We start from the raw sequence: 26,694 nt of genomic DNA, 5'->3' as shown, positions 1-26,694 counted from the left end.
AGCCCACATTTAACATAAAACACCTGACAATTGCATACCCAAAGTAATTTGCGATTTATTATACTTTATACTTATAGCACACAGTTTGTTGGCATTAATGGAATTATAAAGCAACAAAAAGAAAAATGTTGACTTTATATTGCTGTTTTTACCTGTTATAACAAAGGAAAACCTCAAACTCTTATGAAGAGGAGAAAAAATACTGGCTGTGTGGACCTATTTTTAAATAAAACACAGAAGAGGAGACAAAACACTGGCATCTGTCTGTAGACCGACTTTGAAAATAAACCCCTGAACTATGCAGATCTATTTGAGTCCTTCCCTTATTTGTGGAAAATCTATAAAATAAAAAGTAAATTTTTTGTTGTTCGCAAATTTCTCACCACATATCAGGCATACTACAGGTAAGCCTGCATCGTTAGTTGTGAAAGCAAATTAATCTGTCCACGCTGAATTAAACCCTCTATTTTCCTCGGACTTTCCTTTTTTTGGATTTATCCATGGTTAGCTTACTGGGGGGTCGGACACTCAAGATTAGCCACTTGCAGACGGCAGGGAGAGGCGCGGGATGTGACGTACTGTATATTTTAGTTGATGAATATTTTTTTCATTTCAGTGTCACGGTATGACATCGATCTCCAAAATAAGAGAAAAAAATAAGTTAAAAGAAATTTATTTTTTATTTATTTTTATTTTTTTACCAGGGAGCCGCAGCTGAGTGGCTAAAGAGCCGACCCCTGGGTTAGGGTCAGGGTCAGGGTCAGGGTCAGGGTCAGGAGCAGCATGGGGACCTACAGCTGGTGCTCTCTCTCTCTCCCCGCTGCAGGGCCACGTTCCTGGTCTTCTACAAGGGCATGATGGGAGAGCTGGAGAAGGCGGTGAGGAGGATTCCTGCTGGGAAGAGCAGCGACAGTACCGAGGTGAACCACTAGGGGCCGCACTGTCTTCAATACCCACACCGGTCACACTGAGGAGTGTGGGAGTCTGCATGTGCATGCACACACACACGCACGCGCACACACGCACGCACACACACACACATGTAAATATGTGTGTAAATACCCTCCGATTAAAGCTGAAACTGCACTTAAAGCGCATCTTCATTGTCTCATTTGAATTCCATTGTGGTGGTGTACAGAGACAACATTATGAAGATTGTGTCAATGTCCAAATATTTACTTCAGCTACGTGAGGTCCTACTGTTCATAGGTGTGTGTGTGTGTGTGTGTGTGTGTGTGTGTGTGAGTGTCTGTGTGTGTGTGTGTCTAACATGCCCTCTGCTGCTCTCAGGTCCAGAGTGAGAAGCTGCTGACATGGAACCTCGCTGTCAGAGACTTTCACATCCTGGTCAACCTGGTGAAGGTACCTGTCTGTCTGTCTGTCTGTCTGTCTGTCTGCCTGTCTGTCTGCCTGTCTGTCTGTCTGTCTGTCTGTCTGTCTGTCTCTGTCTTTCTGTCTGTCTGTCTGTCTGTCTGTCTGTCTCTGTCTGTCTCTGTCTGTCTGTCTGTCTGTCTGTCTGTCTGTCTGTCTGTCTGTCTGTCTGTCTGTCTGCCTGCCTGCCTGTCTGTCTGTCTGTCTGTCTGTCTGTCTGTCTGCCTGTCTGTCTGTCTGTCTGTCTGTCTGTCTGTCTGTCATGAAGATTCATGTTATCTAACTAGATTAGATTAAAATGTATTGCCATCATACAGCACAAGTACAGTACGTAGGTATATACTTCATTATTGTACATGCTATCATACAGAGTTATATGGGTTATATGCAGGTGTATAAGTTGGTATATACAGCACTATTGTACACAGTGGCTCGGGAGGTAGAGCAGTCGTCTGGCAATCCGTAGGTTCCCGGTTCGATTCCCGCTCCTCCCGGGCAGCGTGTCGAAGTGTCCTTGAGCAAGACGCTTAATTAACCCCTAAATGCACGATGAGCAGGTCGGCACCTTGCATGGTCGCCTCCGCCGTCGGTGTGTGAACGTGTGAATGTGAACGGGTCAAAATGTGAGGAACAAATTGTAAAGCGCTTTGGATAAAAGAGAGATATATAAATGCAGCCGTTTACCGTTTATATATCTCATCCATGTTCAACAGTAACATCTTCTCCATCTCTCCCACCGTCAGGTGTTTGACTCCAGGCCGGTGCTCAACGTGTGTCTTAAGGTCAGTCGGCTCTTTGACTACACACTTCTGTCTTTCTAACACACACGCGCACACACAGTCCTCTCGTAGTCCACTTAGTTTAGTCTACTCTCCTGTATAAATACTTTGTTAGCTCGTCATTCTACAGAGATCTAGACTGTAGGACCATTACTGTAACCTATAGGTCTCTATGTTGCAACATGTCATTCTGTCAGTAAACCCTATCCTTAATCAAAGACTCTGTTGTCGAATTTATTCCACATCCTGCTTGGTAAACCAGAGGAAGTGTTCTGTGTGTTGCTGTGTGTGTTGTTGCTGTGTGTTGCTGTGTGTGTTGCTGTGTGTGTTGCTGCTGTTCTAACGCTGTGTGTGTGTGTTCTCTCCTGGCAGTACTTCCTGTTCTAACGGTGTGTGTGTTCTCTCTGCAGTACTTCCTGTTCTAACGGTGTGTGTGTGTTCTCCCTGCAGTACTTCCTGTTCTAACGGTGTGTGTGTTCTCCTGGCAGTACTTCCTGTTCTAACGGTGTGTGTGTTCTCCCGGCAGTACTTCCTGTTCTAATGGTGTGTGTGTTCTCCCTGCAGTACTTCCTGTTCTAACAGTGTGTGTGTTCTCTCCTGGCAGTACTTCCTGTTCTAGCGGTGTGTGTGTTCTCTCTGCAGTACTTCCTGTTCTAACGGTGTGTGTGTGTTCTCCCTGCAGTACTTCCTGTTCTAACGGTGTGTGTGTGTTGTCCTGGCAGTACTTCCTGTTTTGTAACAGTGTGTGTGTGTTCTCCTGGCAGTACTTCCTGTTCTAGCGGTGTGTGTGTTCTCTCCCTGCAGTACTTCCTGTTCTAACGGTGTGTGTGTTCTCCCGGCAGTACTTCCTGTTCTAACGGTGTGTGTGTTCTCCCTGCAGTACTTCCTGTTCTAACAGTGTGTGTGTTCTCTCCTGGCAATACTTCCTGTTCTAACGGTGTGTGTGTTCTCCCTGCAGTACTTCCTGTTCTAACAGTGTGTGTGTTCTCTCCTGGCAATACTTCCTGTTCTAACGGTGTGTGTGTTCTCTCTGCAGTACTTCCTGTTCTAACGGTGTGTGTGTTCTCCTGGCAGTACTTCCTGTTCTAACGGTGTGTGTGTTCTCCCTGCAGTACTTCCTGTTCTAACGGTGTGTGTGTTCTCCTGGCAGTACTTCCTGTTCTAACAGTGTGTGTGTTCTCCTGGCAGTACTTCCTGTTCTAACGGTGTGTGTGTTCTCTCTGCAGTACGGGCGCCTCTTCCTGGAGTCCTTCCTGAAGCTGGGGATGCCGCTGTTGGATTACAGCTTCAAGAAGCACAAGGTACCAGCCGCTCTTATTCTGAAGCTTCAAGAAGCACAAGGTACCAGCCGCTCTTATTCTGAAGCTTCAAGAAGCACAAGGTACCAGCCGCCCTTATTCTGAAGCTTCAAGAAGCACAAGGTACCAGCCGCTCTTATTCTGAAGCTTCAAGAAGCACAAGGTGCCAGCCGCTCTTATTCTGAAGCTTCAAGAAGCACAAGGTGCCAGCCGCTCTTATTCTGAAGCTTCAAGAAGCACAAGGTGCCAGCCGCTCTTATTCTGAAGCTTCAAGAAGCACAAGGTGCCAGCCGCTCTTATTCTGAAGCTTCAAGAAGCACAAGGTGCCAGCCGCTCTTATTCTGAAGCTTCAAGAAGCACAAGGTGCCAGCCGCTCTTATTCTGAAGTTTCAACAAGCACAAGGTGCCAGCCGCTCTTATTCTGAAGCTTCAAGAAGCACAAGGTACCAGCCGCTCTTATTCTGAAGCTTCAAGAAGCACAAGGTGCCAGCCGCTCTTATTCTGAAGCTTCAAGAAGCACAAGGTGCCAGCCGCTCTTATTCTGAAGCTTCAAGAAGCACATGGTGCCAGCCGCTCTTATTCTGAAGCTTTAAGAAGCACAAGGTGCCAGCCGCTCTTATTCTGAAGCTTCAAGAAGCACAAGGTGCCAGCCGCTCTTATTCTGAAGCTTCAAGAAGCACAAGGTACCAGCCGCTCTTATTCTGAAGCTTCAAGAAGCACAAGGTACCAGCCGCTCTTATTCTGAAGCTTCAAGAAGCACAAGGTGCCAGCCGCTCTTATTCTTGTCAAAAGTGTTTTACACCAAGGAAACTATAAAAGAAGTTATGTACAGTGATACAGGTATAAAGTACTACCAATATCATAAGTCATACTGGCCAGCAGCGTAACTAGTAAGTTAGGTAGGTAAGGGTTATGTACTGATATACATAGTATCTACAGATATGTACCAAGGATTATTATGCAGGTATGTACAGACAGATGTGGATAGATATCATACCCCCCCAGCAGACTCATACCCCCCCGACACTCAACTAACCGCCTCGGCCAGTCCTTCATACCAGCGGCCATCAGGCTCCACAACAGTGGGCAGGGACTGCTGCCAGACATCCAACTACTAGGAACCTAGTAGCTGACTCCCACATACTGTATACTTCATCAGAGCATATTTTTTGCATTTAGCATTTTAGATTATATATTAGATTAGATTTAGACTATTGGATTATTAGATTATATATTGCATATATTTAGCATTTAGCATTTCGTTTTTTTTAGATTATATATTAGTTTAGATTTAGATTATTAGATTATATATTGTAACTATATTATATTATACATACCCTCATCTCACACATTGCCAGAGTTAATTATATTGTATATTGTTTACACTGCCTTTTTATTCAATTTTTATTTTTACTTTTCCACTGTGCTATAATTCTGTGACCTGTGTGTCTTCTACCTGTACCCCCCTCCCCCATGCTGCTATGATCCCTGAATTTCCCCAAGGGGATACATAAAGGAATATCTTATCTTATCTTATCTTATATATATATATATTAAGGCTGTCAATCGATTAAAATATTTAATCTGATTAATCGCATGATTGTCCATAGTTAACTCGCGATTAATCGCATATTTTTTATCTGTTCTAAATCTACCTTAAACGGATATTTTTCAAGTTTTAATACTGTTATCAACATGAGTCAACAAATGCTTGCTTTATGCAGCCATTTAACACCAAAGGATGACCCTCATGCATTGCAAATTTGCATCAAATTCATTCAAATTCACAAAATAACTGCACAAAAGATAATAATAATAATTTAAAAAATGAATAAAGTGTGCATGAAATAATAGGGGAAAGAAAGAAAACTTGTTACATTCACGCACTCAAGGGCTGAGGACTCACCCCCCCCCCCCGCCCCCTCTCTCTCACACACACACACTCTCCCAGTTCTCTCTCTCATCTCTCTCACCCCTCTCTCTCTCTCTCTCTGTTACCTCTCTCTCTCTCTCTCTCTCTCTCTCTCTCTCTCTATCTCTCTCTCTAGAGTATCAGTAATACATACAAATACATATAAAAAAAATTAAATAAATAAAAAGATAAATAAATAAATAAATAAATAAGAGTATTTTTTTATAAAAACGTTAATCGTGCGCTAAAAAAAAGAGTGGCGTTAAAAGAATTGTGCGTTAATATCGCGTTAACTTTGACAGCCTTAATATATATACGGTAAAAATAAATATATATATATACGGTATATACAGCATTATTGTACATGCTATCGTCCAGACGGAGGGGGTCCCGGGGGGCTGACGTTGTGTGCCTTGTCTCAGGAGGACACGCAGAGCCTGCTGAAGACCATCCAGCTCAGCACCAGGCAGCTCCATCACATGTGTGGGCATTCTAAGGTAATAATAATAATAATAAACTTTATTTGTATAGCATAGGGCTGATCCCGATTAGTCGACTAATCGATCGAAAGGAGCCGTAGTCGACTGAAAAAAGAAATAATAATAATAATTATAATATATATTTTTGTATCATTCTTTCCAAAAGAAAAGAGGCCTAGAAGCGTGGCTAACGCTAATGGCACGCATACCAGAGGCTAACTGCCTAAGAAAACAGGCACAGAGGCACTGAAAGAGGATTTCACCCATCTAATGAACACACTAGACTAGACAAATATCAAGATGTATCCATCAGTGGACCAATTGCAGGCTTTTGCAGAGAACAAGAAGCCTCCCGTCGACTCCTTCAGACATTAACACTATGCTCGCCAAAAACGCTGTAGCACGTCTTTCCCCGCCATGCTCATTCTGCCAAAGACGCCGTACCACGTCTTTGATATCAATATTTCAAAACTCTGTGATCGAAATCATATTTCTCCCCCGGAGACTTGAGATCTACTGTTGATCCCCTCTCAACTCTCCAACGGTTCAAGAGCGCCATCTGGTGGCCGATCGGCGGATCGCCCAGAGCGGAAACAGGAAATGGAAGCTGGTGCTCATTTCAATTCGGTCCGATCACTCGGTAATAGTCCCAGGACTCGAGCTAGACACAACGGATAGCAATCCGTTACCAATAACTCGATAAACAACATGATTTGGACGTATATACTATTATACAACCTGGAAATGGATCGCATATTTCTACATCCCATAATAGGAATATTTCTGTTCTACGCTCATCGCCCAACGCTATGAGGAAGCTACGGTAAGATTCAGCGTTATTTTTTAACGTGTTCGATACTAACTGCTCTAATGATCATATCACCCACACTAGATTAATCATCTAACGTTGGCCACGGAATTATAAACGACCCCCCCCCCCCCCATCCGGTCAACATCAGATGATCAGTAGTAACTTCTAGAAGCACGTCCATTTGACATTTTTTATCTCGCGCAGATTCCTATCAAACTGTATTTGATCATCAATATAATGCATTTGGGGCTATAAATCACGTTCTGGAGAAAGCTGCAGAAAACGATAAAAACATACTTATACTTTAGACCGTATTTTAGTATGAATATGTGAATGAAAAAGTATATCGTTGCTACACCCTGAACAATAGATACTTGACGTTGAATGGGCCATAGTAATGTCAATTTAGCAATACAATTTAAAAAGTTATAGCCCTGCAAAGAAGGTAAACATCCCCATAGACAAATAGAGCTGGCGGAGGATGGTATATCAAGAATATAAGCCTGGCGACCAAAGTGTTAAGCACCCCCCACAGCCCAAATGGAATGATAAAAAAAAAAAGATAAAAAAAGAATTCATACTTTATTATTTTTTTGGTCGACTAATAGTCGACTATCAGCAAATTTTGGCGACTACAAGTCGACTATACAAATCCTTAGTCGGGGACAGCCCTAGTATAGCACTTTTCATACAGAAACTGCAGCTCAAAGTGCTTCACAACAGAAAAAAGACAGGCATAAAATGTAAAATCACAGTTTTTCACATTAGGATCTAACATCCCAACAGGCCACCTTGTTTATGGTTTGATTCCGTTTTAAATAGACCATAATAAAAAGAGTAAGATCAAATAGACAGAGTAAAATAGTGCAATAGTGCAATGCAATAAACTAGTAGAATAGAATAGATCAAATAAAATAAAAAACTTTGTGAAAGGTTAACCTTATGTAGTGTGGTAGTAAAAGGTTAACCTTCTCTAGTATGGTAGTGAAAGGTTAACCTTCTGTAGTGTGGTAGTGAAAGGTTAACCCTTTGTAGCGTGGTAGTGAAAGGTTAACCTTCTGTAGTGTGGTAGTGAAAAATATAGTAGATCTTTCAAGTGGAAGTATAGCTACTTAACACTTTCGGGGCCATTCACGTATATATACGCTATTGGGCGCCAACGGTTAACAGTTTCAGCGCCAGGGGTCGCTATGGGCGTTGGGCCGTTGCGTGCCAGCGTTTTGTTCAATGGGAATAAGTTCCGGTGTTTGCAGTGCTAAACCTATATTAAATATTATAGCTATGGATCTAATAAACACGTCGTTTGTCAGTGAGTTTCTTCCGGTCAACATGCAAAAAACAGATACTTTTTTCATACATACATTTCCGTTTTATACCGTGGTGAATATGAGTATAGTTTTAGAGTGATCCTGTCTAATCCCAAGAAACTCCAGCAAACAGCGCTTCAATGCATTTCCTTAGAAATCGTGCCATTTCTCGCCTGATTTATGAATCATTCTGAAATAAACGTTAGATTATCGGTATTATGTTTCATCATGCATGCACGAAAGCGGGGGAGGAAAAGCCACCCCTCCGTGCTTTGATCGCAGGCAACGGCACACACACACACGCTGTGATCGCTGCGAAAAAATCATCGGATCAACGCAAGATTGGTAACATAGAGTCCTTACCTCGTCTATGATGTACTGCAAAAAGAATAATCCAATTATCTGATCGCCATTCCAAATATTGATTGCGTTGTGTGTCCAACGTTTATCCACCAAAACACATGAATCCACGCTGCTCCAGTGTCCCCAATCCGTGTGTTATAACGTTACTCATGCCCGAAAAGGAAAACCTGGACCGGACTTCTTAGATCGATGCACAGCCCCAGCCAGAGGGATTCCAATGATGTGCAATACCGGCCGCAAGGCGTTAGGCGGAGGTATTGGCCATTTGCAATCTCAGAGCCATTCCCAATGATAACATCAGGCTGGATGGATGAATTATGAATGGATATAGCGAATAAAATAAATAACGACCAAAACCCGACTTTTCTCGTGATTGGCGCTCAACCACTGGCGAGATAAGCCGACTATTTTCGTCCTTGGCACCCAATGTGTTAACGTTTTTGGATAATTTCCCTTTTTTTCGATTTTAATATCCTATTCAATGTCAGGGACCTGTATGTTGCCGTTAAAAGGCATACTGGGACTCCGAAGGTGCAGTACCGGCCAGATCCTGCTAGTAGGCAGTATCGAGAGTGCAGTAAACCCTGTTCCAGACCGGGTGCTACACTCAAATGTCTCCGGACGGACTTTTCTAATAATGGGAAACCTAGGGCTCCACCGGATCGCATTGAATCGTTTTGGGGACCCCAGATCCATATGTTGTGGTGGGTTATGTCGTGGACCAGATGGGCATATGATGGACCAGATGGCGATCAAATAATTGGAATATTATTTTTGGAATACCACGACCATCTGATGTAAATTTCAGCTTGATCCTGCATGGTTTTCATACCCATCCCCCTGATCGGCGTGTGTTGTAGTAATAACTAATGCCGTTATTGGTAATCAATTAATCAGAACCCCCCCCCCCCCCCCCCTTCATGCATTCATGATGAAACATAATACCTATCATATGCATTTGATTTGAAAATAATAGCGTGTCCAGGGACGAAACACCAATGGCTTTAGTAGAATTCACGTTGCGCCCTATAGCCAGCCTCCCAGGAATTAGCCCGGATCATTCCGAAAATTATACTCATATTCACCACGGGATAATGTGTGAACGTATTCATGAAAAAATGTATTCTTTTTTGCATCTTGAACGGAAGATAGTTACTGTCAAATTACCATGGTATTGTATCCATAGCTATAATATAAAATATAGATTTAGCTCTACAAACAACGTGATGCACAGTGAAACTATGTAATGAAAACCTGGCCGTGCTATAGTAGCTAGATGGGGAAATCGAATGGCCCTGAATGTGTTAAGGGACACATTACTCCTAGTAATAAGTACAGCAGTTCTTTGTCTGACGGTTGTAAATCGGCTGAGATTTATTCATTTCCAAACACTGTTTAAATCTGGCGCCACCGTGGTAACCATAGTAACCGTGCTGCTGCACCGTTTTCCTCAGACACGCCAGGACATGAGTCTGACCAATCACGTGCCGGCGCTGAAGAAGAGCCTGGAGCTGCTGGTGTACAGAGTGAAGGCCATGATGACCCTCAACAGCTGCCAGGACGCCTTCTGGATGGGCAACCTGAAGAACCGGGACCTGAAGGTACGGAGGCCCTGAAGGCCCACAGCAGGGGGGGCATGACATGCGGGGGCTGCTCTGGGGGGGGGGGGGCATGACATGCAGGGCGCTGCTCTAGTGGGGGGGGGCATGACATGCAGGGGGCTGCTCTATAGAAACATGTCTCTGTTCTACAGGGTGAGGAGATTCTGTCCCAGCGAGGTGATGAGGAGGAGGAGGATGAAGAAGGCTCCCAGCAGCCACAGGAGAAGGACAAGGTACTGATCCCTGATCACTGACCACTGAACACTGTATTATCACAGACACCACAAAAGACATTTCCTCCTGGTGATTAGGGTTGCGGGGAGGCTAATGTAATGATAAAAAAAAAAAAAAAAATCTAACCCCGACTAACCTTAATGTCATGCACTTGTCCTAATAAACTAACCTACACTGTAACACGCAACACTTTGATGAACATTGTTACTCAGCTGATAGAGTTATACCCTTCTTGCTGTCTTGTCGCACAGAACTTGTAAGTCGCTTTGGATAAAAGCGTCAGCTAAATGACTAAATGTAAATGTAAATGTAATGTAACATGTGTCCAAATGTCATCCCAGTCAAACTCAGTCTAATTCCGGGATGTCCCCTCGCCAGACTGTATCCACTGATACGTTTTTTATATGTGGATTTGATTAAGAGTGTATACAAATCTGAGATGGTCGCCGTCGGTTGTGTGTGATAGTAAAGGGTTAACCTTCTGTCGTGTGGCAGTGAAAGGGTTAACCTTCTGTCGCGTGGCAGTGACGGGGTTAACCGGCTGTCGTGTGGCAGTGAAAGGGTTAAAACATTGGGTGTAAAACAAGTCTTCTGTGCTTCTGTCCACCAGGCCCGGCGGAGCGACTCGGAGGAGAAGAGGGGCAGAGCGGAGGACGACGAAGACCAAGAAGAAGAAGAAGAAGAAGACGACGACGCCGACGCCACAGATGACTCAGACTAGTAAATGTCACCCTTTTCTTAGGAACAAAAGATTCTCGCTTTGGAGCGAATCCCAAGCGGTTTCTCAACCATAACCTTTAAAAAAAAAGGTCACAGACGTCAAAAGAAACCCCTCCAGGTCACAGACGTCAAGAGAAACCCCTCCAGGTCACAGACGTCAAGAGAAACCCCTCCAGGTCACAGACGTCAAGAGAAACCCCTCCAGGTCACAGACGTTAACCGCAAACCCCTCCAGGTCACGGACCACAGAGAGTTCCACAGAGTGCCTTTTCTGGACAGAAGCTACAGAGTGGTTTAGAGGACAAAGGCTGCGCTCACACTGCAGGCAAAAAAGTGGCCCAAATCTGATTTCTTTGCTCATAATGTGACTCAGATTGGATTTTTTTTAAACAACACAAATCACATGGAATCTGATCTTTTCAATTCTGATTTGGGCCACTTTCATATGTTGGTCCCAGTTTGAGAGGCATTTACATATTTAAACAGTTAATTTCATACACATTGATTCTATTGTTCTCTGAAATGTTTTTATCAATGTTTTCTTTTTTTTTTGCATTTGTTTGCCAACCAAATAAAATATATCTTAAGTGTTTTCTGACATCTGATTTATTCATTGGGGTAAATAAACCATTTAAAGGTGCTATAGATACAGTTTTTATGTAGATTAATCATTCATAAAATACAAATAATAATAAATAAATAAAGTAAATATAGGAAATACAGATTTTCTATCTGAATATATACTACGAGTAAGGCCTTTTGAGGTCTATGGATCATGGATTGCATGCTCCCAAGCAATGAAATACAAGAAAATATGTACTTTTACTTGTGATACACAAGTACATTCAATATCAAATACTTTTCTACTTTTAGTTTAATATCATTTTGGATGGTGGACGTTCACTATTGCATCTGGGTATTTCTACTTTTACTTGAGTAAAGGAACGGTCTACTTCTACTGAGGGGTTCCTTTTTTAGTTGTTAGCAGAGACTTTTCAAAGGTATCTGTGTTTTTAGTTGTAGGAGAGAGGTGCAAGTTCACAAATGAGTCTGAACTGTCCTGGGACACAGGAAATACATATTGAGGACCCATTAGATTAGATTCAAATGTATGTCATCATGCAGCACAAGTACAGTACAACGAAAAGAAGTTTGGCATCCAACCAGTTTTTTTTTTTTTTATAAATCTCATTCATTCCATAAGAACGTAGAATAAACATTTACAGACTTTTTTTTAAAAAGGGGCCATTTCCATGTTCTTGGTATCTGATTCTAGGGACATCTATGGATCTCAGGGAATGTATTCCCAGTGTCAGAAATACTGTGTCTGTTACTAGGCTTGAGTAAATTGTAATGAACCAAATGAGAATATCAATTCAATAAAAATAAAAATATATATTTTATCTTTGACTGTGAATAACACCATGCTAAAATTGACCAGACCTGAAAAATCTAAGCAAATGAATAAATGGAAGATGACTGGACAATGCTTGCTCTCCCTTGCGTAGTGTTGAGTGGCAGACTGCGGCAGCGGCACTGCTTGCAAGTAACCTTCCCTGGTTGGTCAGTTTTACAAAAACAAACCAGTGTTAGTGTGTTTCCTAGTGTGTTGACGTCTTTACAGCATCTCGCGCCACTCAACAAAACTGCTAACATTATCGATAGCCAATGAAAATCTGTTATGCAAGAATAGCAGGTCTGATAAATGTTGCTTTCGCGTTTCACTTAGACCAGGTGGAAAAATAATCAAAACATAAAAAAAAAAAAAATCATTTTTTATTAATATTTTTTTCATAAAATGTCTAAAGAATAACTAATAAAAACATGGTCAAACTCTATTTGATGCTATTTTAGAAAAATAAATGAAACAAGTGTTTATGTTCGTCCCTGGCATCACTGTCCACCCTGTTGAGCTGTGTTACTGTCCCTTTAAGAAGAAAACACATTTCCCAATGACATCACTCTCATGAGGCGACATCACAACAGTGGAGGGGAAATCAAATGTATGATTTTCTACCTCTTGCTATCTGATTTTGATGTTTTTATTAAGTGAGTTTGTTATGTTTGAAAATAACTGTCCACCCTGTTAGGCCTTTAAGTATTGAGATCAACCAAATTGAATAATTTAAAAAAGGGTTTGTGAAGATTTGGATTCCTCATCAAATAATCAAGGTCTTGCTAGTAAATATGCTAACACAGGCAGGCTAAATGCTAACTTTAGCTCAAAATGTCCATCCTGTTATTCAACCAACAGGGTGGACATATATAGTAATGTTGATTTATAACAATATTTGTTGCCATGTATGCAGTGATTTCCCTATATATGCATTCAACAGCAGCATTCTTTTATATTTATTTTGTATAACTAGTTTATAACTAATATTTGCCCCTGGTTGTCTTACACTGATAAGATAACACAGCAGTGGGATGAGGTGCAGCAGGTGCAAAGCATTGATCCAGGTGCTGCTGCAAAATAACATCCTGGGGCAATCACTTTGTATATTATTATATTGTATGTATATTATATATAGGTATATTATATATAGGAAAGTTATTTGATTGTATATTATATATAGGTATATTATGTATACTGTAGGATATCCCCCTCAAATGTATATACTCTTTTTAGACTCTTTGTACTCATAAACAGTACTGTATATTTGTAGATCTGGTATGTCATAAATGTCTAGATGTAGCAGTACTGTCTCTGTATGTTGTGTATGTCATATATGTTATGATGAATTGAAAATGGGGGACCCTGATGTAAACAAGACGAAAGTCTTTCTCTGGTCTGCATCCCCTTAACAATTGTGTGTATTGAGCTGTACTGTATTGTACCCATTCTGCAATCTGTTAATAAAGTTTTCAATCAATCAATCAGCAACAACTGGTATATTATATATAGGAAATAGGTATATTTTATTGTATATTATATATAGGTATATTATGTATACTGTAGGATATCCCCCTCAAATGTATATACTCTTTTTAGACTCTTTGTACTCATAAACAGTACTGTATATTTGTAGATATTTGTTTTGCGCTCTGATTGGCCACTGATGTTTCTGGTGAGATCTGATTGGCCACTGACGTTTCTGGTCATGTGACATGTGCGCCCAATTGCGTGCCGCGCCCATTTCCGCCTCAACCAGCAGCATAAATGTATAGATGTAGCAGTACTGTCTATCTGTATGTCATATATGTTATGATGAATTGAAAATGGGGGACCCTGATGTAAACAAGACGAAAGTCTTTCTCTGGTCTGACTGCATCCCTTTAACAATTGTGTGTATTGAGCTGTACTGTATTGTACCCATTCTGCAATCTGTTACTACAATTTTCAATCAATCAATGAGTTTTTTTTTACGGTTTTGTCTTCCATCCCTTTAAAAATACATCCCCGTCTGAAGGCGCCATGGATCTTAACGGGTGAATTTTGATCTTTTTCCCCCTCCATTTTCCTCCGATTTTCTCCCATCCCAATGTTAGTCGTTATGCCAATTCCCAATCCCCTTCCTGGTCGCTGCGCACTTACCCCCCACAGTCGGTCTGGGAGAGTGGAGGCTATCACGTGCTTCCTCCGACACACGTCCAGCCAATCAACCGCTTCTTTTCACCTGGCAGCGCGGATTCTCATTGAGAGGGCGTAGCGTGTGGAAGGATCACACTATCCCACTCAAGTCCTATCCGCGCTTAGCAGGCGCCCCGACCGAACTGTAGGAGTCGCTGTTTACAACGACCCGGACCCACCCCGCCAGCTTGTCCCACCCTCTGATACAGCCAATTGTATTAGTGTGAACGGCCAGCCAAGCTGGTGACAACCCCGGAGCTGTGAGCTGGATTCGAACAGGCGAATCTAGCCGCTCCGGGGTTTGGTGACGAACGCAATCTCCGTTACGCCACCTGACCGCCTTAACGGGTGAATTCTAAACATACTGCAGACGTCCAACATGCAGTCCAATCTTTTTTTCTTTTTTAAACACTTAACACATTGAGTGCCAGCGACGAGATTTATCGTTAGTTCATGCCGACCGTTGAGTGCCAGCGACGATAAATCTCGCTTTTTTTTTATTAGCGATTTGAATTCATATTTCATCAATCTAGTCTCACGTTAGTGCTGCAAACTCTCTGAGCTCCATTGGGAAAATACCGCCCCATATCGTCTCTCCCTGTTGTACTGCACCCCTTTGGAATGGATTGCGTGAAACACATGTGGGGGGGGGGGGGGGGGAATCCAGCTTCCTCATTTTACTTCTCAGACAAGTCACCCGAGAGGATCAGATTCATTGCAGAGCCCCAAAACAGCATGGAATACATATTTCCAGTGCCCAGCGTTGCATCAATAAACGCAATCGATATTTGGAATGGCGATCAGAAATTGGAATAATCTTTTTGGAGAACATCTGATCTGAGGTAAGGAATCTATTTAACCAGTCTTAGGATAATAAGAACTTTTTTCACAGAGATATCAACGTGTGTGTGTGTGTGCTGATCAGGAAATGAGAGAATAGATTTTTCAGCTTGCTTCTATAGCGTGCATAAGTACACATATACTATCGATAATCTAGCGTTTATTTGAAAACGATTCATAAATAGGCCGAAATGACAGTTTTTGGTGTATTCCAGAATATTCCAGTAAAGGGCGATTATCATAGAATCTTTATATTTTCATGAAACTTAAAAAAAAAATGCGTTTTTCAAAATGGTATAAAACAATCCGTTTCGACAATGTCGACTGAAAACAAGTCATTGATAAGCGACGGCCAGATTAGACACATAGCCATAATTTAAGACATAGTTTATGCGTTTGCAAATATGAGAGCTCTGTCATTGAAGTGGACGCTGGCATACAGAGGCTTGTAGCACTCGGCATGGCTGGCAATCAATGTGTTAAACAACTCTCTCTCTCTCTCTCACCCACTCAACGACCCACATACACACACACTCTCTCTTTCACACAGTTTGAAGCGCACACGTGGTCAGACCCTTGGTGGGCGGGTCAGAGGTCGGCTGGCTGAGTCTACTCATCATCGTCACTTTGAGCTGCAGTTTCTGTATGAAAGGTGCTATACAAATAAAGTTTATTATTATCATCATCATCATCGTCGTCCTCTCTGTACGCCACCATGTCCCGGTCGTATTTCTCCCGTAGTTTCTGGGCCTTCTCCTTGTAGGGCAGCTTGTCAGACTGAGTCAGTTTGCCCCACACCCCTCCCAGCTGCTTGGCACAGTCTCCTATGGACAGGCCTGGATACTGCTGCTTCACTGTGGGACGATACTCCCCACAGACAGGCCTGGATACTGCTGCTTCACTGTGGGACGACACTCCCCACAGACAGGCCTGGATACTGCTGCTTCACTGTGGGACGACACTCTCCACAGACAGGCCTGGATACTGCTGCTTCACTGTGGGACGACACTCCCCACAGACAGGCCTGGATACTGCTGCTTCACTGTGGGACGACACTCCCCACAGACAGGCCTGGATACTGCTGCTTCACTGTGGGACGACACTCCCCACAGACAGGCCTGGATACTGCTGCTTCACTGTGGGACGACACTCCCCACAGACAGGCCTGGATACTGCTGCTTCACTGTGGGACGACACTCCCCACAGACAGGCCTGGATACTGCCGCTTCACTGTGGGACGACACTCCCCACAGACAGGCCTGGATACTGCTGCTTCACTGTGGGACGACACTCTCCACAGAACACGACGGACGCTGACGGAGGTCGCTTGGGTGCATTTGGATCTTTGTCTTCCATCCCTTTAAAAAGCCCAAAGCCCTTGGGTGGGATGTAGTCAGTGTTTCCCACAGGATTTTCAGAGACTATGGGGGGTGAACCTCCGACACTCTAGGGGGGTCCGGGGGCATTTTTTTTGTACATTTTAAAGTTAAATGCATCAATCTGGTGCACTTTGAGAGCAAAATAATGAGGCTAGATCTATGATGAACTTTGTGCCCAAAACACAAAATCGACTAGACTAGTGCTTCCCAAGCCTCTCCTCGAAGCACCCCAGCCGTTCAATGTATTTGTTAGATTCCACCACCAGCACACCTGATTCAACTTAACTAGCCCTTTATTAGTTGAATCAAGGTGTGCTGGTGGTGGAATTTAACAAATACATGGAACGGCTGGGGTGTCTCGAGGAGAGGTTTGGGAACCACTGGACTAGAGCAGCCATTTGAGCCATCAAAGAAATGAAGCAAAAGTGGTTACCTGTGTTGAACTGGTTTATTTTTTAGAAAAAAAAAAATATAGTGGATTACTATTACGACTACTACTGATACATCCCTATTGGCAAACTTTATATTTTAAAAAAATAGTAAAAAAAATATATATATACATTCATTATTTTTTTTATTACATCCGCGGGCCACCACAGTCTAATTAATGGGAAACCTGTCATTCATGTCCCTGTTGTAGCGAACCGCGTCCGCTTTAGCCATGTCTTCAAAGCACTTCTTGTCACCGGGAGTCAGACCCCTCCACCTCTGTGAGCACTTCTTGGAGAACTCGGTGAAGCTCTGCTCCGGGTGAGTCTTCCTGCAGGTCTGGACGAAGAAGGCGTAGCACGACATCCTCCCCCTGGGCTTCTTGTGATCCTTCCGCGTCATCCTGGCGACTTGCCCGATGTGTCCGGTTAAAGGTGGGCAGCAGCTGCAGCAGACTGGAGGAGACATCGGTATTCAGAATGTAATGAGTAAATAAAAAGATTATTTGTTAAAGGGGAACTATTTTACTATTTGGGCACTTTTACACAATTCCTGTGAGTCTATGGAACACCTCTGTAAGGTTTAAAAATAAAAATAAAAAAAATTCATTGTTTTGTATTTCTAATCAAGTACTCAAAAACAGCATTTTTCTACCTCAAGATCTTAAGCCGTTTTGAGGCTGGGCTCCAACCACTGTGTGGCCTGGTGCCAACTGCCACATTATTATGCAGCTGAGAAACCTCTGACATCACATATAGGCACATTTTCAGATGACTCAGTTCAGTGAGGGTGAATATTGTGAGAGGAGAATTGGAAGAATGCGCCAATATGAGAATTAGAGACACAGATCCTATTAATATAAGTCCACATAGCTAGGAAACAATGCTAAACACTGAAAAAGGACATTTATAAGATAGTTCCCCTTTAAATAAACCAAATTCTTATGTGTTTCGGAAATGGTCTGAGCTGAATGAGAGCAATCCGCCAATATGGTATTTAGAGACACAGACACATTGATACTAACTACTATTACTATAATACAATGCTAGACACTGAAAAAAGACATTTATAATGCATGTCACCTTTAACGTGTCTTGCTCAAGGACACTTCGACACGTTGCGCGGGAATCTAACCGGGAACCTCCGATTACCAAGCGACTGCTCTACCTCCCGAGCCACTGTCCGTGGGTGTGTGTGGGTCTCTGCATCAGCCATACCTCCTACAGTTCTGATCTGATCTGGGTGTAACTCAGGCCCGGGACAGTTTCATGTGTAGGTTAAGTATTTAATGTTTGGGGGGGGGGGAACACGGCCGTCCCGGGTTCGACTCCCGGACCCGGCGACCTTTGCCGAATGTCTTCCCCCCTCTTATCTCCCATACTTCCTCTCTCTCTCGCTCTCTCTACCGGACTGCCCGGTAGCAAAAAAACTAAAATTCTACAAAAAAAAAACATTAAAAATAATAATAATAATAATAATTATGTTTGCCATGGGCCAATTGTCCCCTCTATTCTATTTATTCCCAACTGTATTTGGACCGGGTCACATACAGGAGGGTCTACCGACTAGGATACTATTCCCTTTATAAAGAAGAGTAATGAAACCCATGCCTGCCATCTTGCTTATTTTCCACCTATCAGAAAAAATACCTCACTTTGTTACGGTAAAAAGAAGAATCACAGATTGGGGCTTTAAAGACATACAGCTGTGCTGCGAGAGAGAGAATGAAGACAGGAAGAAGAAACGTACTGATGTCCTGGTGGTCTGCAGGCTCCTCCTTAACACCCTGGTGGTCTGCAGGCTCCTCCTCCAGCCCAGTGGAAACACCCTGGTGGTCTGCAGGCTCCTCCTCCAGCCCAGTGGAAACACCCTGGTGGTCTGCAGGCTCCTCCTCCAGCCCAGTGGAAACACCCTGGTGGTCTGCAGGCTCCTCCTCCAGCCCAGTGGAAACACCCTGGTGGTCTGCAGGCTCCTCCTCCAGCCCAGTGGAAACACCCTGGTGGTCTGCAGGCTCCTCCTTAACACCCTGGTGGTCTGCAGGCTCCTCCTCCAGCCCAGTGGAAACACCCTGGTGGTCTGCAGGCTCCTCCTTAACACCCTGGTGGTCTGCAGGCTCCTCCTCCAGCCCAGTGGAAACACCCATGAGCGTCTCTAGCTGCTCCTCAGCCTCTTCTTTTTTAATGATCAGCACCGGATCTGGGGCAGAGAGAGAGAGAACAAGTATTTATATTGGCATTCAAATGTATTTGTGCGGGGGGGGGGGGGGGGCACACCATATAGCGTGCTGAGTCGCGAAGCGGTCGTCCCGGGTTCGCTTCCCACAACCGGTGACCATTTGCCGCGCATGTCTTCCCCTCTTCTCCTCCCGTTCTCCCCCCCCTCTATCGGTCCTGCGTGACCAGGAAAAAGCTGTAAAAATGCTAAAAGATCATTAATTTTTTTTTATGTATTTGTGCACTTTATGAGTACACCCATGCACGCAAAGCGCTGGCGAGAGGGTTTTGCAAGCACTCCTGTCCGCATGTCGGTCTCTGTCAGGGCCGGACTGGGGAAATAATTCATACCGGGAGATATAGCGCGAAATATAGCCCCAATCAGGCCACTTTTTAAGCGGGGGGTCTGGGGGTCCCCCACCAGGACATTTTTTGTTACAAAGACTTAATTTCCTGCATTCTGGTGCATTTTAGTGCATGTGAATCACAAACTAATGAGCCAACAATTGCTTAGTACAATGTACTGTTATGGACCTCAAATAAAACTGTTGTGGCACTAGCAATGCTACTCTCTCCACCTTCAAAAAGAAAAAAGCAAGAGCACAACATATTTTTCTATTTACTATTATAATACAGTTAACCACTCTCTCCTGTAAGGGCCTTTCTTTTTCTTTTTTTTATCCCCCTCTCCTCCACCCTCTCTTTCTTCCACGGTCTATCTTGACATCAACGTTAATTGACTTTCGCTCTACTGTATCTCTCCAGAGTCCCTCACTACCTGGCTCACTGCCTGGCTGTTATTCTGCATCTGAGTGCCGTCTGCCATTCCATTCGCCGCCTCCGCTGTCAATCAGTTGTATCGCCTGGTCCCGCCTCCACCAATCACAAGCGGCAGCACGGCTCCATTGTGTGTGTGTGATCCGCGTGAGGGAGAGAGAGAGTCAGATAGTTCTCCAACTCTGTCGCAGACAGTGAAATCCTGGTTGTTCCCCACCCATCTAGGTTATCTAACTATCGCACCGCGCCGCCGCCACAACTAGAAACAATGGCCTGGCAAAAAAAATAAAAATAATAATAATAATAATTTTTTTTTTTTTATATAATTTTTTTTTTTATCTGTGCAGGCCAGGCCACCGGGAAAACTCCCGGTGCTCCCGATGGCCAGTCCGGGCCTGGTCTCTGTACCAGCCATAAATGGTAAATAAAAATGGTAAATGGCTGCATTTATCCAAAGCGCCTTACAATTTGTTCCTCACCTTCACCCATTCACTCACACACCGATGGCGGAGGCGACCAAGCAAGGTGCCAACCTGCTCATCGAGAGCAATTATGGGTCAAGTGTCTTGCTCAAGGACACTTCGACACGTTGCCTGGCTGGGAGGAGCGGGAATCGAACCGGGAACCTCCGGATTACCAGGCGACTGATCTACCTCCCGATCCACTGTCACCCAATAACAGTTCTGATCTGATCTGGTGTGTAACTCAGCACATAGGCTGACTGCGGGCCCGGGACAGTTTCATGTTTGTAGGTTAAGTATTAAATGTTTGCTATTGGCCAATTGTCCTCTCATCTTGTTATGATCAGGAAAAGCCCCACGTGAAATGTGTATTATAAGATGATACATTTAGTGATCTATGCATGGAATCTATCATTCACCCCCCCCGCCCAGCAAATCTGTTAAGTTAGAAGATTGTATTAGCTGGGTAACCTTGTGTTTTAAAAGTGAAGTATTTAGAATGTTTGCTATTTGGACAAACAAGATGGCTGGTCTAAAGTAGGGGCAGAGCACACGTTAGGGGGGGCAGAGCACACGTTAGGGGGCAGAGCACACGTTAGGGGGCAGAGCACACGTTAGGGGGCAGAGCACACGTTAGGGGGCAGAGCACACGTTAGGGGCAGAGCACACGTTAGGGGGCAGAGCACACGTTAGGGGGCAGAGCACACGTTAGGGGGCAGAGCACACGTTAGGGGGCAGAGCACACGTTAGGGGCAGAGCACACGTTAGGGGGCAGAGCACACGTTAGGGGGCAGAGCACACGTTAGGGGGCAGAGCACACGTTAGGGGCAGAGCACACGTTAGGGGGCAGAGCACACGTTAGGGGCAGAGCACACGTTAGGGGCAGAGCACACGTTAGGGGGCAGAGCACACGTTAGGGGGCAGTGCTCCAAATAGTCTAAATGTGAACAGAGTTTGGTCAAATTAAAGAACGAGAGGAGAGAAATATGGAGACAAACATGCTGGAGCAGAGGAAGGAGAAGACAACATCAAGATGGGAGAAAGAAACGTACGGTCATCCTGGTCTATGGGCTCCTCCTTCATCTCAACGCACGTATCCAGGGGTGGATCTAGTGTGGCCTGAGCCTTTACTTTATTAATGACCAGCACGAGGATTCCGGGTTGATCTGAATAGAATAGAAAATAAATAGAATAGAAACACTTTATTTATCCAGATGGAAATTCGGCACACTACAGATCGCTCACAGTAAACGGTAAACATTTAGGTAGTGAAAAACAAAGTCACGAATAAGAATAAAAACGATAGAAAATATTGTCCGAGATATACATTCTGATATGTATATACATTCTAAAATATACAGAAATATACAGTAAAATGTACAGTAATAAGTCAGTGTCTAATTGTAAAATGTCGATTTAAAAAGTAAAAGTCCAGGAAGATTATGCCAGATTGTACTGTCACTCTGTGCTCAGTGATGCATTATAAATAAGGCTGTCAATCGATAAAAATATTTAATCTGATTAATCGCATGATTGTCCACAGGGGAGGAAATTAGGCCACTTTACTGGCCAAATGCTGGTATTTTTTACGTTTGGCTGGTAAAAAAAATCAGATACCCGCCAGTTGGCTGGTAAGCCAAAAAGTTAGTTTCCTCCCCTGCTGGAGAGTATACAAAAAAATAAAACATTCTGCAATCACTGCACTGGCAAACGGTGCGCGTCTTCTGAGTGTTCGCTTTAGTTGACAGTGCCACGAGAGCACTGCACAAGACCACCCGCGGACATATAATGTTTAATAAACGTTTGCGCAGTACTGGCCAACCCGCGGACATATAATAATAAAAGTCCCGCGGTACTAGGCTAGCCATCAGGAGCACTCGCAAACAGATAACGTTAAACACGGCAGAAGATGGAAAACAGAGACTGACCAACGGGGAACTGCATCCAACCCTAGTACAACCCTCGAGTATAAGTTACTAAGGACACATTTAAATCACAGAGGTGTAATGTTAGTCTACTGGAACTGTATACAGTGGTTAGCTTCTAGTTAGCGTTTTAGCTATAGCTGCTTGCTAGCTAACGTTAGCCCCGTGTGCTCAAAGCAGCCAGCTAGGTGTATCTGTTATGACTATAATGTTTCCAAAAAAGCACCGGACTACGACGTAAGGTTAGACATTTTATTTCATGCTCAAAAGCCCCTGGCTTGCACATCGCAGTCACGAAAGGGGCTAGCTCAACCAGTGCACTGTGCACAACAGCACACCAACCCAACTGACGTTACCACAACACTTGACGGTACTTCACAGCACTGTCGTAAGACCACCGTGCTGTCTTAAAGGCACAGTGTGCCTACCCAGATGCATACACAACATTGACACGGCTTGACATACAAAGAAGTAATTATCACAATTAGCGATTTTTTTTGTCTGGTAAAAAATCTGTTTGGCTGGTAAAAAAAATCAGATACTCGCCAGTTGGCTGGTAAGCCAAAAAGTTAGTTTCCTCCCCTGATTGTCCATAGTTAACTCGCGATTCATTGCAAATTAATCGCATGTTTTTTATCTGTTCTAAATCTACCTTAACACATTCATGGCCAACCACGTAGATACGTGTTTCGGCGCCATGCTTAAAGGGCCGTAAACTTGTTTTTGCTTTTATTGCATTTTAATAACCTACTCAATGTCACCGAGCGGCACTGCAGATTTACCCTACTCTTGGGATTCGGAAAAGTGCATTACCGGCCAGATCCTCGTAGGGCCGTTGTCTCGATAATGCAGTGTTCCCTGTGGCAGAACGGATGACGTTTTTTTTCATCGTGCAGTGAATTTTCCTGTTAGCCTGAAGCTATGCCTGTAGCCTGGAATACATTTTGGGACGCTGAATTCAGTATGCAGTAAAGGAATATAGCATCAGCCAATGGACGTATCGATCTACCAGATGGCGATCGATAACAGGGAAATCCTTTTTGGGAAGAGCTTTTTTTTTATCCACTTTTTCTCCTTATTTTTCTATTTTTCTCCCATCCCAATTTCACCTCGCCAATTCTCCCTTCAATTCTCCCCTCCCCTGTCTCGAATGTTGCTAGACCATGCCTCCCACTGGTCGGCTGCAGTGAGGACGAAGCCTTGCATCACGTGTCCCCTCCGGTACACGAGGAGGCAGCCGTTGCATCTTTTCACCTGTACAGCACGATCTCTCAGTGGTGAGGAGTAACGCGTGTAATGATGAAACCAACATAGTATCAATGGGAATATCAATAATACACCTGAATGAAGTCTAGTAAAAAATAAATGTATTAAAAAAAAAGTTAATCATGCGTTAAAAAGAATAGTGGTGGCGTTAAAATAATTGTGCATTAACACGTTAATATCACGTTAACTTTGACAGCCTTAGTTATAAAGTCTGATGGCTGTCGGAATGAAGGACTTCCTGTGATAGAGAGTGCCTAAAAAGTGGAATCGTGATTTTAAAAGGGTAAACATTTTATTTTCTTGCTGGAACTGTACATAGCCATTTTGTTCCAAAGCGCTGCCTGTAGGGGGGGGGCTTCTCACTGGTACTCACCCGTCTGGACTCCATTCCTCTGTAACGTTCCCGACTCAGGACAGCCTGGTAACACTGAGGGGAGGGGGCTCCAGTTTGTTGGTGCCATTCGGATCGATTTGGGCCATCTTCTGGTCACGCCGCAAGGTCCGTGTGTCAGCTGGTGCTTCTGGCAGGCCTTTATCTGAGTGAAGGACCTCCGACACACGTAGCAGCGGTACAACTTCCCCCGGGCGCTCAGTCTGCGTTCCATTTGCTTTACCTCCTCCGCTTTTCTCTTCCGAGTCGCTGTTTTCACTCTGTCATAAAACACTCCGGCCTTTAGTTCATGCAGCACAGACGCTTCCATCGACACTTTCGTCAAATGTGCGAGTCTCTCTTGTCCACAGCTATTGCGTAGATAGGTTTCGATGCGTTTCAGACAGGAGAATGGCCTTCCAGCGGATGTACTTGTAACAGGAATGGTGAGCACCAGTTTCAGGAGTTTGCATAACTCGGGTAAGATGGTGACCAGGTCGTCTTTAACAAGCGATCGCAGCAGCTCACCTGGCGGTTTGTGGAAGGAGGCGTCGGCATAGACGACCTGTAACTCGTTTTTGATCCTCTGCTCGTCAAAAAAAGGGCAGGCCTTGATCAGCTGTGTGAAATCCTCCTCGGGAGACTCCTCGACGTACGTGGGGAATAGGCTGTGGTCCAGGAGACGGAAAAAGCAGAGGCTCTTCATGTCTGCAAATCTCTCTCCCATGTAAAGTGTGATTCCATCGATTAGTTCATAGTACAGTCGCCTGTAATGGTCCTGGAGGCGTGGGTCGTTGTCAGCGTGATGGTCTCTTTTCAGTCGTTGGTCTTCACATCCTACTGTCTGGACTCTCTGGACAATAGTGTTGTCATATATGGTTTGGAACTGTGTGGTACTTCTTATTGCCTTCAAAGCATTTTGTGTACCCTCCACTCGTACACAGGCGTTCCTCATGTTGTCCAGAGAGGTGCTCTGTAGAGCCTGACACAGTGGTTCCGTTATGACAAAGATGGCCTGGAAAACCCCAAGTAAAAAAACAAACATAAACTCCTTCAGTTTTTGTTTAAGAGCGCGGCTCTGGGCGATTGACTCGTGGTCCCAGCCAGGCTCAGCGATGATCCTATCAAAAACAATATTCAGTGATCTCTGGCCTTCGTGTATAGCATGCACCGCTCTGCTTTTGAAATTCCACCCAATCCACCGTGTCGCACAACCACCTGGTACGCGAATGCTGTCGTCAACCTCGGTCAGCATAGCTGTTCTTTTGCATGACCGGGTAAAAAAGTTGTGAAAGCCGTCAACGGCTGCAAAAAACACTTTTGCGTCTTGGATATTGCTCACCTCCTGAGCTAAAACCACATTTAATTTATGGGCATAACAATGAATGAAGAGGGCATATGGACACTGGGTTTTCACAAGAGCCTGGACACCACTCATACAGCTCGTCCCATCATATGTCTGACAGATCAGTTTGGCTGATGGGTTGTATTTGCCTATGGTTTCCATGACAACAGCAGTGATCGCCTCCGCGCTTCTCCCCGCGCTCACGTCGATAAACCCCAAGAATCGCTCGCACGTAACGCCCTTATCGTTTACATAGCGTACTATGATCGACAGCTGGCATTTACGGGAAACGTCCGTGTCCACTTGGACGGATATAAATGGCGCAGAACTGATTTCACTGTCTATCTCTCTTTGTATGACCTGTGCGATGCTTTGAATGAGTTCATCTTGGATGCTGGTGGATGACATCTGCGTGAACACCGTGGAGGACCCGAGTTGTTCTGCCATCATGGCAGTGTCGAACTCCGCAAAGGCATTGACTAGTTCCACACACTGTCTTCTGTTGTTGAGGCTTGTTGCCGCCTGCTCCTCCCGCCTTCTTCCCAAGTAGGACACAGCCGTTATGAGCTTCTTCAAGTCGTCCCTGTTCTGTGTCGCCTCCTGGTGGTGTCTCTGGACATTTCTCACTGCAGCCTGGTCGTTGTTGGCTCGTACTTTACCGAAACGTTTCAGTTTGACGCTCGCAGTGATGTGGCTTTTTGACTTGCCGTGCAACGCAATGTACCTGGAGATGTTATTGAACTCCACATAGTGGAGCCACGGGTTGGACTTGTCGCATATTACGTTCGAATAATCCTCGGCGAACAGCAGGCACGGCCAGCAGAAGAGCCTCTTGCGCTTCGCCGATCCGGCTATCCATTCTGTTCGTTCGTAGTGTTCGTCGTTAAATAACAAAGCAGAACGTCTCGACTGATGAATACACAGCGTCGGTGTCGGCCTTCCATTTTCTATCACTTCCAATTGTTGTTCAAAAGGCAACGTTGTGAAATCGTTCGCTATCAGAAACTCTAGATCTCCATCACCGTCCATAGTTAGCTAACAGTTAGCTGCTTCCGTCTTCTTCTTCTTCTTCTTCTTCTTCTTCTATGGGGTTAATGGCGGGTCGCAACCACAGAAAGGCGCCTACCGCCACCTACTGTACAACCCGGCAACTGGAGCGGATAAGGCAAGAACCCGGCAAAGAAAAGAAAACAACAAACCCAGAACAAACAAAACCAAATGAAAATACCCGTCCCTAACCTCA

The 26,694-nt window shown here is 44.2% G+C and overlaps 2 protein-coding genes across 2 annotated transcripts in view; one reads left to right on the top strand and one right to left on the bottom strand.

Annotated features, from left to right (window-relative positions):
- fancd2 (FA complementation group D2) overlaps positions 1 to 11,421 on the top strand; it is a gene marked incomplete at its 5' end in the record, with an annotated part of 93,662 nt that extends 82,241 nt beyond the window's left edge. Inside the window, 8 exon segments of the mRNA XM_084333743.1 lie at positions 827 to 920; positions 1,291 to 1,362; positions 2,115 to 2,153; positions 3,377 to 3,451; positions 5,783 to 5,857; positions 9,775 to 9,921; positions 10,074 to 10,154; positions 10,766 to 11,421. Coding sequence (XP_084189869.1) covers positions 827 to 920; positions 1,291 to 1,362; positions 2,115 to 2,153; positions 3,377 to 3,451; positions 5,783 to 5,857; positions 9,775 to 9,921; positions 10,074 to 10,154; positions 10,766 to 10,876 — 694 coding nt within the window. The 3' untranslated portion in view covers positions 10,877 to 11,421.
- Positions 11,422 to 11,913: 492 nt separating this feature from the next.
- Positions 11,914 to 26,480, bottom strand: LOC311244278 (uncharacterized protein; the record flags this gene model as incomplete). Its single annotated transcript, XM_084333708.1, has 6 exons — positions 11,914 to 11,935; positions 15,996 to 16,187; positions 17,282 to 17,549; positions 18,844 to 19,290; positions 21,598 to 21,711; positions 24,110 to 26,480. The coding sequence occupies 6 exons, from the start codon at positions 26,478 to 26,480 to the stop codon at positions 11,914 to 11,916; spliced, it is 3,414 nt and encodes a 1,137-aa protein (XP_084189834.1).
- Between the last annotated feature and the right edge of the window lie 214 nt (positions 26,481 to 26,694).

This window comes from Notolepis coatsorum (genome assembly GCF_963971535.1).
Source record: "Notolepis coatsorum genome assembly, chromosome: 1".
Lineage (NCBI taxonomy): Eukaryota > Metazoa > Chordata > Actinopteri > Aulopiformes > Paralepididae > Notolepis > Notolepis coatsorum.
The sequence above is the reverse complement of the archived record's forward strand: the minus strand, read 5'-3'. Positions and strand labels throughout refer to the sequence as shown.